The 16,395-nt window shown below is 32.5% G+C and overlaps 1 protein-coding gene across 3 annotated transcripts in view; it reads left to right on the top strand.

Annotated features, from left to right (window-relative positions):
* The window catches only part of SNF4Agamma (SNF4/AMP-activated protein kinase gamma subunit), a 763,121-nt gene that overhangs the window by 170,460 nt on the left and 576,266 nt on the right, over nt 1-16,395 (top strand). For all 3 annotated transcript variants that reach the window (XM_089595039.1, XM_089595041.1, XM_089595038.1), the window contains one exon: nt 7,021-7,060. In XM_089595039.1, coding sequence (XP_089451165.1) covers nt 7,021-7,060 — 40 coding nt within the window. The remainder of the gene's footprint in view (nt 1-7,020; nt 7,061-16,395) is intronic.

Genomic DNA, 16,395 nt, shown 5'->3' with positions numbered 1-16,395 from the left:
TTAATTTTTTTCGAACGAAAAAAAAATAACTATAGAAAGTCATTAAAAAAAGAATATGAAAGAAAGAATACAAGTTATCTTGCAAAAAAAGAGAAAAATTCAGAAAGTAATGTTGAAAAAAATCGCTGTGGATATTGCAGGGATTATTTGATTATTTAATAAGTTAATTTTAATTTTGTGTTAAAGGGCCCATTCAGGATCGAGTATCTAACTCTTTCTTTTCTCGCGTCTATTTTCAGGTCTGGAGAACCTGGTTATCTTGGCACCAGATTTCAATTTAGACCTTGCGATAAACCTGGTACCGAACGCGTCTTAGATCTCGATCTTTTGCTACCTACTGGCAGACTTGATTATCTGCAAGGTGCTCTTTACTATGGTAGTGTAAAGCCGTGGAATGGCTTGCCTTTGAATGTGCGGAAGACTTACAGGCTGCTGTGTTTTAAACAGGCACTATATGTCCGATACACTAATAAGTAGCAAAGCTGCAAGTAGTTGTTGTTTGACTGCAAACGATTTAGTTCTAAATCATGACTATTTTAATTTTTTTCTTTCTGTTTTTCTCAATTATATAAATTCTAATAAGTTTTTTATCGCTTAAGAGTGCGCAATATTTAGCCCTGTCATAGCTATGCTGACCATAAGTTGTAATATGGCTTGTATACTGCTAAGGTTACGTAGGAACACTGAACTTTGCTCTCCGAATCCTTAACCATATTATTAAATGAACTCTAAAACTTCAAACTCTCCCTCTCATTATCATTAATGGTAACTTCTGGTTCGTTCAATCAATAAACTAATTACAAGGAGAGTGTGGCTGAAGTGCTTGGAAGTCACTGATTTGTTCCACCATTTTTGGGGACTAAATAGAAAAATTATAAGCCAAACAGTGATATGTATTATATGTTTGCATGTGAGTTTGTGTTTTCCTCTCTACCGCTTTTATCACCCGAGTTGTCCCCGGAAATAGTGTCTTCGGTCACACTTCCTCTTATGTTAACTCTACAATCAACTAACGGTAGCGCCGTTTGCATCTCTTTCTTCCGCTATCCCTCTTTTCCCTAGCAGGTTGTTTATCATAATCTCCGTCTCTCTCCTTCCCCCCCTCTCTCTCTTAGTATGTCGGATATAGTTACTTCCTATACTCTCCCCACCCGTCGCGACGCGTCGTACCATCTCACGTTCACTAATACGCAACGTTTTGGCCCCATCAAAGCAATATACTTCGTATTTAACAGGATACATAATTACACCACGTTATTCTTTCTCTTTGACTCCAAAATTTCGCATATCCTCCACACCCATCGTACCATCTTCTTTATTCAGGATTCAGGTCAGAATAAGCGGTGGAGGGGTTAGGGTAGTCTTCAGTAAGTGAGAGGCGGCACAGTGGACAATTCGGAAACTCTTACTATTCCAGGTAGTAAGGATTTTTTGTGACAGGCTACTGTGATGCAATAACTACTGTCGATAATAAGTAAAGCTTTGGCTATTGTGCTCATTGTTTTGTAAAAACCAAAAAAAATTTTGAAGAGGACATATTTTCAAATACAACTCCAACTCACACAGAAACGTGCTCCATTCTTATCAAATTGGATGTCTTATCTAGTAAAATAGAAAAAAAAATCTTAGCATTTTTTATTTTTTATGATTGTTGCGATTGTTGTGGAAGACATAAGATCTAAGATTTTGTTCTACGAATCGTGGTGTAGTTTCTTGTAACCATCTCGTTTCAGCCATTTTTCTAATTCTAAGACATCTTCTGCTCGTGCTCTTAGAAAACAAAGGAAACTTAAATTTTTATTGTTTCTGTGGCCAAGTAAAGCTTACCTTTTCTGACCAAATACCTTAAATGTGCTGAATATTTTCCTTAATACAGTACGATTGTCCATCATATGATTTTTTGTAGCATTGGACAAAATTTGGTCAACACTAACTTTATTACTGGATATTTCTGGATATTTATTATATGGATATTTCACTTTTAATATCTGTGAAACAAACCAAGTTTTTAGCACACGCTTCGATGCATGTAATGCAGATAGCCTTATTCTTTGCATTGGAATCAAGCCAAGAGCTTTCTCTTTTCCATTTAGAAAACGAATTCGAAGGTTTTCGATCCTGAAAAAAAATGTTTACATAGTAAATTAAAATAAACAATTAAAGAGTAAATACAATTTTCGAAATAAATAATTACTAGTAATACTTGTGACTTTCTTTGTTAGAGCTGTAAGAATGTTTTGTGAAGTATTATCGACATTTAGCTTTTCTGAGAGTACAGCTCTCTGAGTTCTTAAGGTTAAAGATTCATCTGACTGCTTTGTTCTTTTTTCTTTGAGAATTATTCCAGTACTTTCACGTATTTTTTTTATCTTCACAACATACTTATCCATTTTCTCTGAATATGAAACAAGAGTTGTAAAACTTATGAATAGTTGCTTTTTTAAATGATTTAATAAAAAATGACTGACGCTGAGGATCGAATCAAAAAATAGTCATATGTTATAAAGTTATCATTTCTTCTTTGTCTAGCTAAGTGTAATTTTTAACGAAAGCCATTATAGTCAGCTGATGACAAGTATTTTTAAATAGAACGGGCTTTCATTGCAAAGAGACAGTCATGTCAGTCATGGGCTGTCTTGTACGGGTTTTAAACTATGTTAACTGAGTCATTACGCGGCAAAGTGGTACCACTCAACTAACTAAAAAAAAAACTGCGAAATTCAAACTTTATTATCAGTATTAGGTATTTTTATTACCTAAATTTTTTATTTGTGTAATATTTGTCAACACTTGTGTTAAATTTAGTACATAATGAGAAATAATTCTATCCCTTAATACTACATAAATATAATGATAAATATAAAAAAATACATTGTCGAGCTTGGTGGATTTTTTAATGCGTTTGGTTATTTGGTTATTAGTACATTTACAACTGCTTCCTTCTTTTTTTTATGTATGCGCAATAGATTTTTACGAATCAAAATAAATATAACAAATGCAAGGATGAAATTCAATTTGCCGAATCCAAATTCATAGTATAACATATTCTATCAAAGTCTTACAATTACGAATATAACTTATTTATTTACCACTTAGAGTAAAGAAAAATGCACAAATTTTGTAAAATCAAATATCCAAGTGTACGAATAAGCACGTGCATGCATTTTAAGTACATAGCATCGAATTGATCGGTCATATGAATTTTCACTCGACAAGGGTGCGTAAATATCATTGCGATTTTTTTCAGCTTACGACTTGCGCACTTCACTTCTTCATATCACCAACCTCGAATGACGTTTTTGTTAGCTACATTGACCTTCTCCTAGGCACTCTGTCAAATTAAGTACTCACCCATTTGATCCTCCTCGTTCCTGGCTGTCTCAAACTTTTTTGCTAGACCTTTGTCCTTAGTTATCTAGACTTTCTCACACGACACAAATTAAATTACAACACGAATCACGAATTAAGATTTTAATAGTTTTTTTTTTTTTTTTTTTCGTAAAACTTTGGGCTGTGGTAGCATGACCTGGAACCTGGGCCAATAACCTGTTGAGTAAAGAAGAACACACGGCGCATATATATGTATTGATAAAAGGTGACTTATGCGGACATTATTGGGTAACAAAAATCATCGTAGAAACGAAATTGTACTTATGCGGACGATCTGCATAACTTTTTTATATAATTTTTACATATCCTACAAGCACGTAGAGTCTGCATAAGCCGCCTAACATAAAGATATATATGAAGCATTTTATATCAAACTATTCAGTATCAAAAATGTTTGGTGAAAAAGAATGGTAATCGATTGTACTAGAACTCATCTTAAATTTAAGCCTCCTAGAGTCATACAACTAGGATCAGTGGTGGTTTAAAAATTTAAATTTTCATTTAAGGGCTAAGCTTGTGAAATTTTTTAGCATGATAGATTTTCACTACATACAATATGAACATGATTTTGTATATTTTTCTGCTAAATAATGCAAGTTTCGGTGCTAGTGGCGGTTAAGGTGAAAATAACCGTATTTAAGCACTTTTTTCTAACACATCAAATTTTTTTTTAGCAGTGAATCCAATATGGTGGGCCACAATTCAAAATTCAACGAATTTCGCTACGAAAACATTTTTTGTATGCAACGTTGAATTATAAGAAAAAAATGTCTCCCATAATTTTCTGTTACTGTGCATTGTTTTTGAGCAAAAAATTAATGAAATTTGAAAAGTCATGAAATCGCGTCTGAGATGGACGTTACACAATAAAGTGCTGGAATAATTATATTAACTATCGATTTAATGCAATAAAATAACTTTTTTCTTATCCGTTGTTACGTGACGTCAACTTTTAGATCCAACACGCTAATGTGATGAGTGAAGTTGTGGGATACCACCTTTGGGAGTACAGACAGAAGACTTGGGCAGTAGCCGAGTTGGGTCCCGGATAATTTATGACGTCATTTTATAGCCGAGTTTTATCAAACAGCCGAGTTGGGTCTCGGTTCTTAAAGATGCTCCATCGCCTACTGCAGTAGTCAATTCAGTGACGATCGATGCGATGTCACTAGACGAAAGCTTCCTTTTATACTAGTAGTATGTTTGTAATGAAGTTTGTTTTATTTTCAACTGAATCCACCTGCTATTATATATAGTTTACTACATATTTATACAGTCAGCTGTCGAATAATTTAATATTAATGATTGCCATAATTTACTGCGTTATTACCCAACAAATGAAAATTGAAAAATCATAAAAGTTTCATGTTATTATACAAATTCAAATTTTTTTATTGCGCGCGCTCCCTAAACTAATATGGCTGGCAGTGTTTGTCACTGCACTCACCGAACGTAACTGCAGGCCAAAATAGTATTTTAGCTATTTTATCAATTTTTTCATCGCCAACGCCTATAAAGTCACCCGGTTTCTTAAAGATGAGAATGTCAGGGTTACAGTAAGTATATTTTATTTGCTTGTACATTCCATTTTAGTGGTTTAATTGATAGTCAAAAGTTTGCTTCAGGCCTTCGGCCATAAGAGACTGTGTTAAGCGAGCTCAAAAAGTGCTGACTTTGTATTAAATTATCTCTGGATTTTGATCGCCAACCCATAAAAATGAAGATACCATTGGATTCAGCGCGATCTCAACTTATATAATGTATCTGTCAAAGTTCTTATACATTCCGTGATGGAGCCTTCTTAAGTGGACTTCTGACTTATTAGTTTCTAATTGAGAGTTTATAAGCACGACAGTTTTTCCGTTACACCCCAAGTTTTGGTCTTTACACTATGCTTGCGACAGAATTAAATATTATATTGCTTAAGTTTTGTGTCAGTGAAAAAAAAAAAACGTTATTAAAATTAGAAAATTTTACATTTAGATTTCATAAAAATTTAAAAAGATGATATAGAACGGTGGAAGTGTTCAGTGTCATCCTGTAATAGTTACTTAAAAATTACCTCTCAAAAGATTGTACAAAATCCTACGGTACATAATCATGCATATATTGACGAAGCTATGATAAATAGGTGGCTTGTAAGTAATTTTCTGAAACAAAAAGCGTTCGACGATATTTCTACTCGCCCATCGAAATTGTTGTATAATATTTTAAAACATAGTGACGTACCTACATTAACGGTTCAAGATACTGCCATGATTAGAAAGAATATCGAAGTTGCAGGCGTGGTACATTTTTTAAATTACCACAATCTATTTTAGAGTTCCATGAGACTTTAGACAACTTAGAGATACTTACTAATAAATAAGAAATATTTTTACTAGTGAATAATGACAAATTACATATTGTTTTATTTTCAACAACCAGTAACTTAACGCTTCTGTTTTAACTATAATCCTTGTTTGTCGATAGTACTTTCTACAGTTACCCTAAACATTTTTGTCAAGCTTTCACGGTTCACGGTTTGCACAATAATATTTACATACCACTGGCTTTTTTGTTCTTTCCGATAAAAAAACAAACTCTTATGAAAAATCATTTTCATTTGTAAAATCTGAATGTGACGAACTTAATTTGGTATTTAATCCGACGCACATCTTTGCAGATTTCGAATTAACAATTCCTTCAGGTATACAAAAACAGTTACCAATAGGGGACCGAGTTCAGCATTTTTCTTATCTTGGAATCAGCTAGACTTGGCACTGTGGCACACTAATAGGCTCTTGTGGACCTGACATATTACCAAGCCAATCACAGTGCTGAGCTAGAGAGAGGCAGAAGAAACTATCAGGAATAAATATCTTTTGTTTCGTTTATCGCTTTCACTCCCAGGCAGTATACCCCTTATTCACTTTGTGCATATAATGTATATGGGGATCCATCGTTTTCATTGGGTTGATTTATTTCGAAAGTTCTTTTCCAAAAAGACATCTTGTTAATTTTAGAAAATAACTAACAATAGAACTGGCTTAAAATTTTTGGAACGATTATGTGGCTGATTGCTTCAAATTAATGCCATAATTTTAGAACTGACCCAGAGTTTATTAAATGTATTTGAAAAGGGAGCCACAGAATGATTAGAAAGATAAAGCGAACGGATAACCAACTAAATAATAACAATGTACAAAAAAAGATATAGGACTTCTTTTGGATGATTAACTGGTGAGCGTACCCGGGTACGCAAGCAATTTTTATTCAAATGTTTCGAATAGAAAATTCGTGGCACGCCAGAATCTATACCTATAAATATACCAATATATATATGGTTTCCTTTGTGCTGTTTATGTATATAGGTATAACTTTGATGACTACGTTTTATCTACAGTTATAGACCATGAGTTTTTTTATCTCGTGCAGTCCCATTTGAGTAAAACATGTGTTAGTTACAAGAGCAAAGCAATGATAACCTACTGTTATGCACATTAGTACTAGCATATTTGGAGCTGTTTTTCCAATTTTACGGTATCGTAGATTATAAAAAGACCTTTTTTATGAATAAAAAAGCTATTTTTATATGCATCACGTAAATTTCCAGTTTTCTTAATAGATAATATTCAATTTTATTTTCAGAAAGCGATAATACAACATCAGTCACAACATGCTGCACAAAGTAAGTACGTCAAGGATGTAAAGTTTTTAAATAAAATCAAAAGAAAGTAATATATAAAAATATGTAAAACGAATTCTCGTAACAAATTTACATTTGCATGAATTTCAAAGTTTTTCCATGACAATACACTTAATAAACAAATACAACGATTTTTTTAAATTTGAGTGATTAATAGTATTTTGACTTATATTTTTAAGTATGGGTAAGAATTTAAACTGGGATGTTTTACAAAATCAAGTTTAGTTGGTATTTATAAAAATCATAGACGTGCCATTTAGAACCTTTAAGTTTTTCAACCATTCAAGATGCATAAGGTGCGAAATAACATAATTTATTTATATTTTTACTTTTACAAAGGCAACGATATAGTAAACGCTCTTGGGAATGAAATTTTAAAGAATTTCAAGTATTAATAATGCTAATCTCACTTACTTGCTGTTACTATACCCAGCTTTGAAACTTTCTTAGCTTGATGCAGTGCACTGAAATATTGTACATAGGCTAGTAGAAACAAAAAGACTCGCTTGATGTAATGATTTGTAAAACATCTAATGTTTCTTAGTACAAAATTACAATTTTAATACTTATGTACTCCGTAAATACTTTTTATTTTTGAGAATTGTTCCTTATCAGAACTTTGCTACTCATATTTTTACCAATCTTTGAAATTATTAAAAACACTACCGATAGTGAGCAGAAAATCATTTTCCATCACATAATTTAATTTGTATACACTAATGATGCACTCTAGAATAACATAGTTTTAATAAATTTTCTGTATTAAGATCTGTTTGTCTATTTTTTAGTAATTGTAATCAACTTAACAGTTTTCATTACGTTTTTTAAAAATAAGGCAATGTACGTATAGTTATCTAAATTTGTTTGCTATCATTTTTATACAAAATTTTGACACATTTTAAAGCAGTAGCGGGTTTTCTTGCGAGACATATGGTGCACACACACACACACACACACACGCGCGCGCACAATAGTAGGGCTCTATCCTTAGCTTGCTTTATTTCGTGCCTCCTTCCCATTGTACGATTTATGATTATGAAATATAAAGAACGAGAAGAGTTCCGTTGTGGATGCGAGAGAGAGCGGACGTGTCGAGTGAGTGCTCCGGAGAATAGAACATGAAGAAGGTATTAAAACAAACATAAAAGAAAATAAAAGTACAAATAAGTGTAGAAAGTGGAAAAATAGCAGAAGAGAGAGTGTAAAGTAAACAAATATAAGAAATTAAAAGGATAAAGTGAGATTAGTGAGGTCGTGCCAGTGAAAAGGAAATGGTACACGTGAAAGATAAAGAGTAGCGAGTAAAGAAGAAGGCAGATCATAAAAGAAGGTGATAGTGAACGGAAAAACGAGTGACAAAAAGACAGGAAAACAGTGTTAAAGTAGTGGTGGTGAGTTGAGAAAAAGTAAAAAAGTACAGTGAAGTGCAAGAGAAAAGTGAGGTTATTAAAATATAGGAAAGAGGAAGCGGCGACTTGAAAAAGAGGTCGATAAAAATGGGGCAAGCTGAAAGGTATATAAGGAAGGTCCATGGCCAAATAAAATAGCGGTAAATAAAGAAAAAGAGATTAAAAGGTTAACAAAATTAGGGGGCGATAAGGAAGATTTCTGGAAGACCTAAATTAGATAAAAGGATAGATTAATAAAGAGATCAATAAGAAAGATTCCTACAGTACCAATTAAGGTCGTTAAATAGGATTCCTGATGGATCGACGTGGAAAATTCGGTACAGAAGACACCTGTGATATTGACAAGAACCTGAAAATGGCCGGGAAAGTGACGGGTGTAAATGTTAACACAAGAAGTAATGCAAATGTGAAACCCAAGGCGCAGTCTACTAAACTTCACAAAAGAAAGTCAAGAGAATAAGGACTTAAACGATAAGTTAAGTAGATTGGAAAATAAGTTTAACAGTATGATTAGTATTCTAGAAAGAAGAGATGAAGATTGGAAAGAGGAAAAACAGATGTAGATAAAAGAGAGACATCAGTAGACAGAAGAAAAGAAGGCACTAGGAGAAAGAATAAGGAAGTTGGAATGGGAAAAAGAAAAAGATGAGAGAGAAAAAAGGAGACCGAACATTGTGATCAAAGGAGCATACATTGAAAGAGAGAATCTGGAAAAGAATGTGGAAGAATTCATTGAACAAAAGATCAAAGTGAAATTAACAGTAGAGAAAGCTACAGAAATAAGTGTGAACACTGGGCAAAATGTGAGGTAAATAGTTTTAGTAAGGTTGCTAAACAAAGAAATGAAAGAAAAAGTAATGAGGAATAAGCAATATATGGAGAGAGGAGTTTACATAGATAGCGATTTAACAGAGAAAGAAAGAGAGATTCAAAGAACTATTTTAAACAAGTCAAAAGAGCAGAGGAGTAAAGAAAATAATACAAAAATTGGGTATATGAAGATGATGGTGGACGGTAAGTGATTTGAATATGATGAACGGAAAGAAGAGTTCACTGAAGAATGAAGCAGGAGGCAAGAATAAAGAGAACAAGAAGATAGAGAGGAAAAGGGAGTGAGAAGAAGAAATGTCAGTACTTGTGCGTGGAATGTTGCGGGAGTATTAAATAAGGACAGTGAAGTGTAGAAGAACTTAAGTGGTTTTGATATAATATTGTTAGTAGAAACGTGGTTAGAGCAGGACAAGTGGACTAGTGTAGAAAGTGAGTTGTCAAAAAGTTTTAAGTGGAAGTGTATAGCAGTGACAAGAGAGCATTAAAAAGGTAGAGCGAAAGGAGGAATAATATTAGGAATAAGTAAAAAGATAGGAAGCAGAAAATACGAAATATGGAGCGATAACATAATAATGCAGAAGATAAAATACGGAAATCAAGAGTGAAAAATCATAGGAGTATACAGTCAAAACGTAGAAGGGACGATGAAAATTATAAAAGAGAAAGTAAAAACAAAGGAAAGAGAAAGTGTACTAATACTGGGAGATTGGACCGCCAGAACCGGGAGAGAAGGAGGATGGATTAATAAAACGGATGACGACAAGGAAATAAAGGTAAGAAAGTTAAAAGACGAGAAGATAAATGAGGAAGGGAGAAGACTAATAAAAGAAACAACAGAAGAAGGATGGTGTATAATAAATGGGCAAAAAGGAGAAGAAGGAGAATTCACATACGTTGGCAGCAGAGGGGAATCGGTAATAGATTATGCAATTGGGAATCAAGAAGCCTTAGATCAGGTAATAGAAATGAAGATAGGACAAAGAACGGAATCGGATCATGTGCCGTTGGAGGTGTATTTAGAAAAGGAAGTAGAAGTAGGAAATATAGAAAAAGAAGAGAGGATAACAGCAAGGAGGGATTGGACTCAAGAACTGATCGATCAGTATGGAGAAAAATGTAAGGACTGAAAGTGGAAAGAAGAAGAGGTGGAAGGAAGATGGAAGGAACTGAAAGAAAGAATAGAGAGTGCGGTACCTAAGGTAGAAAAACAGTTTAAAGTGTGGAAATTGGGAGATAAAAATGGTACGATGAAGAATGGAAAGAGGAAAAGAGAGATTTAAGAAGAATAATAAAGATGTGGAGAAAGAAGAAAATAGAAAGGAGTTATTATACAGTTAAAAATGAGAGTACAGAAACTGGTGCGAAGCAAAAAGGAAAAGGTTTGAAAGATTAGAAGAAGGAAAGTTAAAAAACACAACATCGGAAGATGAAGTGTGAAAGTACATAAATAGGTTCAGAAAAAAACGAAGGAATGAAATAGATGATAAGATTACAGTGGAAGAGTAGAGAAGGTATTTTATGGAAAAGTTAGATGTGAAGGACAAAGAAGAAATCGGGAGAGAAGATACAAGAAAAGAAGAAGAAAAGAAAAATACAGAGGATCAGGAAGAGTTGAGCAAGGAAGACTTTGAATTCAGATTGCAAGGTTAAAAATGGGAAAAGCACCGGGAGAAGATAAGCTAGAAAACGAAGTATGGAAGTACATACCTAGCAAAGTAAATGCAGCCCTTTAGGAACTGGTTAAGAAAATATGGTAAGAAGGAGAATTAACAGAGAAATGGAAACGAGGAGTGATATGCCTGATTCACAAAAAAGGTGGTAAAGATAAGTTAGAAAATTATAGAGGAGTTACATTAACGTGCACAGCATACAAAATTTATGTAAGTTTGCTGAATGAGATGTTAAAGAAGGAAATTAAAGGTAAATTAGCAGAAATTCAGTTTGAATTTAGAGAAAAGAGAGGAGTAATAGAAGCGATATACACACTGAAACACATTGTAGATGAAAAATTAAGCAAAACAAGAGGAAAAATATTTGCCTGTTACATAGACTTAAAGGAAGCATTTGATAGAGTAGATAGACAGGGTTTAAAGGAAAGATTAATAGAGATGAAGGTGAGCGAAAAGCTAAGAAATAGGATTATGGATGTCTATAAAGAAACTAGGAATGTAGTTAAAGTAGGTGAGGAGGAATCAAAGGAATTCTGGACAGAGAAAGGTGTAAGGCAAGGATGTCCACTAAGCCCAATGCTGTTTAATATATATCTAATGGACTTGGAGGAGGAATTAAAGAGAGGGCAAGTGGGAGGATGCAGAGTTGGTAATGAAAAAATATGGAGTGTGTCTTACGCGGATGATATAGTATTAATGGCAGATAGAGAAGAAGAATTAAAAGAGATGCTAAAAAGATTTAAGAGGTACACCTGTAAATAGAAAATAATTTGAAGAGAAAATTAGGGATTCAGACATAAAATTAGTTAAGGAATGTATAAAAGAAAAGGATGAGGACAAAGAAAGATGAAAAATAGGAAAAAAAAGAGCGGAATCGCTACGTGAAGAAAATATAAAAGAAACAAGATTTATGAAAGGGGTGGAATTTAAAGAAGAAGTAAGAGAAAAAATAATAAAGAACAAGGAAAGAAAAGAAAAAGAGAAGAGAACCGAAAAGTTAAAGAATTCTCGGTGCAACAAAGTATATAAAGATATAAGAACAGAGGAAGAACCAGGATATTTGAAAAAAGATATGCCATTAAAAGATAGGAAACTAGTAACAAGATTAAAGTGCGGAAATGAATGCAAGGGTAGAGAGTATTGGAAAGGAGAGGAGGATAAGAAGTGCAGATTATGCAAAGAAGAAGAAGAAGATTATAGACACGTATTAAAGAATTGTAGAGATACGGGAAATGAGGAAGAAATAGAGAAATTACTAAGTCATGATGCAAAGGAGATAGAGTCACTAAGACGCGTTATCCGAAAAAGAAAGGAAGCAGAAAATAAATAAAAGACAACAAGAATGAAGAAACTTTTTAGTAGAAAAGAGAAATGGATGAATAGCAGGACAAGGAAGAAGAGAAGAAAAAAGATTGCAGTGAAGAAAGAAGAATGAAAGAATTTAAAAGGACAAATTAAAGAAAGGAGATTAATATTAAAATTTTTGAATTTTTGAATTTTTCTTTTTTGAATTTTTTTTTTAATCTATGTTTTTTCGATTTTTGAATTTTTAAAGGTATAAATTGATATTGTTTGTTTTTATGAGTCATTATATAATGTAAAGTTAAAGTAGAATTTAAAATATGTGCAAATAGAAATAATATAAGATAAAATAAAAATCATTAAATTATCAAATTATTAAATTATTATGTAAAAAAAATGTAAAAGTGCAACGGAACCCCTCCAAACCCGAAAGGGGTGGAGTATGAAATAAATTAAAAAAAATATTAAAAATATAAAGAACGAGAACCTTTGAGTTGATTTTTACTATCTTTAAAAAAACTATTTCTTAATCAAGTTTTTAATAAATACAATTATTAACAAAACTATGTAAAAATGCATGTTGGAAATACTTTGAATCTAAAAAATTTTTAATAAATATATGTTAAAAATATTAAAATTTTATCCTTTTAGTGTGTTGGTTGGACTCCGAATTGTCAAAATAAATATCATGGGTAGACAAGAGTTTTTGTGTTGTACTACATCTTCAGCTTCTACTAGTAATATTTATCTAACTTGCTTAGTTATTTTGAATTCCAATAACTTAATAATTAATTAGAATCTAAAAATCTTTAAAGTCTTCCTCGTGTAGTGGTGACAACTTAAATTTTAAGGTTAAAAAGCTGAAGAATTTGACAGGCATACCAACATACATATAAATCAAGTTAACGTGTAAATAACGTAACACTATTGACTACATGAATTTGTTTTTCGTTTTTCGACAATTTTCTCAATTTTAAGTCCGCTTACCTATATGAGAAAAGCTTTAATCAGAATATATTTGCCATGAACGTTCTAGTTGAAGAAGCAAACTTTAAGCATGAATTTTTTAACTTTTTATCCGTTCAAAAATATACATGTAGGCACCATTAAATTCGGCGTAATGTAATCTGCTTAATGACATTTGTCTCATTTGGCGACATTTGGCATTTCGAGAAGGGAAAATTAAAACAATTAAAATACCTGAGAGTTGGTTAAAGAACGATGTTTATTCAAAAATGTATGATGTTATTAGTAGTTTTATTTGTAGTGTTATTTTAACAACTGATAATGACTACACTTTATATTTACATAATAATAATATTTTAATTAAAATTCCTGGTATTTCAGTAACGGATTATGGTATACATTATGTTATTCTTAAAGATATAGATTTTTTTTTTTTTTTATATTATAGTGCTCTACGTCCGGCTCCTTTAATAAGGGCACTAAGGGCACTACTATGGGCACTTAGCATTTGGGAGAAGGAAGGGATGAGGGATGGGAGGCCTCCCATTACTGGGAGGGGGGTAGGGGAAAATTAGGTAATTTTTGCTGCGAGAAGGTCGCCTAAACCCTCCTCGAAGAACATTGCGTGGTGAAAAAGCACATGTGAAAAATCATAGAGGTACTTGCCCGTAAAGTCGCACTGGCCGGGAATTGAACCACGGTCTCCCGCGTGCCAATCCACGACCTAGCTGACTGAGCCACCGCGCGCTCTTAAAGGTATAGATCAAACATACGATAATATAAATTTAATTTTTCCAGCGAAAACTTTGGATATTATAAATGAAGAGCTTCTATCTCATGAACTAAAGTTGAAAATTGGAGCAATCGTTACGGTAATCTGAAATTTAAGTATATCAGATGTATGGTTTATGTAATGGTACAAGACTACGTATCAATCAACTATTTAAACACAGGAAATTCTTCTTGACTACCGTTTATACTTTACCGAAAAAAATTTCCTTTGATACCTGCATTTTCAATGACAATAAACATGGCTCAGAGTCAAAGTTTTGATAATGTTGGGATGTATTTGACATCATGTTTTTGACCCGGTCAAGCATATGTAGCTTTTAGAAGAGTTTAAAATCCGAAAAATATTTTCATTCAATATGAATCAAATAAAAAATTTGAAATTCAATATGTAGTTTGAATAGAAATATTGTAATTAATTTATAAAGAAATTATCATAAATTTAGCCTTTATTTTAAATCTGAATCGCATTAAATCATTATATTTATTTATATACTAATTTTTTAGTTAAATTTAAAAAATGGAAAGATCATATTACAGAAACAAATATATTCGCTGGCCGTTTTTTCATAAAAACAGAAAGTTATTTTTAAAGAACTGTTATACATTAAAAACTTTATTGCGTTATAAGTGTTTTTCATACGATCAAAAAATATTGTAACATATGATAATTTTTATTGATAAAATTATTTGGTATTATATGGCAGTATTAACATTCAATCTATAATTTAAAGAACTGTTTTTCTTATCATATTCAGATTAATTAGAAGTCATCGAAATGAGGAAAGTTTCACATACCTTTTTTCTCTAAACGTAGCGAAGAGTTCCATAATAAAAAAAAGATCTGAACGCGCCACAGTAGTTACTCCTGGGTGGTGTGGAAATTTACTGATAAATTAAACGATGTAGATTAAATAAGAGTTTCGTGTACTATAACTTTTTTGTATCTTCACAGAAATATAGTTGCCCAGTTTAAAAAATCTTATTCGCTGATGTTTAATCGAATTTTAGAGAAACGAAATAGCATAAACAGATTATGCTAAGAGTATTATCTTTTCTAAGTAAGTTTTGTAGAAAGTGGAAAAGTTGAATGCTTTTGTGAATTCAAAATTGTCTGAAATGTATAGAAATACTACTAAACTATTAATATTAAATATTTTCACTGGTACCGTCGGCAATTTTATGAAAGAAGTTTAAAAATTTGATTGAGTCATTTTTTTTATAAACGGTATCTGAACATGCAGTGTGCTAAATTAAAAAAAAAAAAACAGTTTTTTTTACACTTAAAATATTCAATTTAAAGCTTTCAATGCCATTTACAGCCAATTCGATAATCAATTATATCTTGGCAGAAATATTAGATCTACGTCTGATGGCTATTACTTAGGGCTTTTTAATAGACTTGCAAAAGTAATTAAACACAGGTATAATCAGACATCTAGTATTTCTAACGGGCTTACCGGGCTTATCGAACCCAAGTATCACAGGCGTTTTTAATATGCCTGCCTACTATAGGGCATACATTTTTCTTTATCGGCATACATCTCTGCAAGGTGGCTCATAGTGGTACGAAGTGGCTAGTAGGCAGGAACCTATAAACAACAACCTGTTAAAAAATATTGTGCGTTCCTTACGCGCTAACGTAATTGTTGACCCTGAAAAAGGGCCATTGATTTACACTTTCTTACGTTAAAATATATGGATTTGAAATTGATAAAAAAAAATTTTTAATTAAAGTTTCTTTTTTTGCTATTAAAAAATTTTACTACTTTAGCGAAAATTTTCTAGAGCCTGATCTCTGCATTTTTTAGCACCAAAATGAATACTAATATACATTATTCCACCTATTTGAATAGCGGCAAAATTTGAGTATTCAATGTCAGGGTTATGATTGACAGCTGGTCTATTACTTACTGACTTATTAATTTGTCGATTTTGACGCTGCTGTTTTCATCTTGATGAATTTCTGAGTCAGTTTCTTCATACCTAAAATTTTTTGACTAAAGTCTCCAGCTAATGTGGCTGCCTGGATACCCTGGGGTGATCTTCTCTGGCCTGCTGTTATAGCACCAGATTGATTGTGAAAAAAACTACAAAGTTCTGAAGCATTGGAACTAGTTGCAGTGCTCTTTTTTAATGTCTCCTGATGTTATGGTGTTGACATTGGGATCCAAAGCATCTTCTTTTTATCGTGAAGCTCAGTAGTTTTGGTGATCCAAGGAAGAGATTTGTTCGTGTCACTTGACTGTTGATGGCTGTCCCGTTTGCTCAAGTTTATTTGTCTTTCATAGCTTCACTATTAGATTAGTCGGAAGTATATTTCGGAAAGAATCGGTAATACCCGGTTGAA

Source organism: Copidosoma floridanum, unplaced genomic scaffold (genome assembly GCF_036245765.1).
Source record: "Copidosoma floridanum isolate Cflo_tuat_1 unplaced genomic scaffold, Cflo_Japanese_pri ptg000024l, whole genome shotgun sequence".
In the NCBI taxonomy this organism is placed as follows: Eukaryota; Metazoa; Arthropoda; class Insecta; order Hymenoptera; family Encyrtidae; genus Copidosoma; species Copidosoma floridanum.
This window is presented reverse-complemented; position numbering and strand designations above follow the sequence as displayed.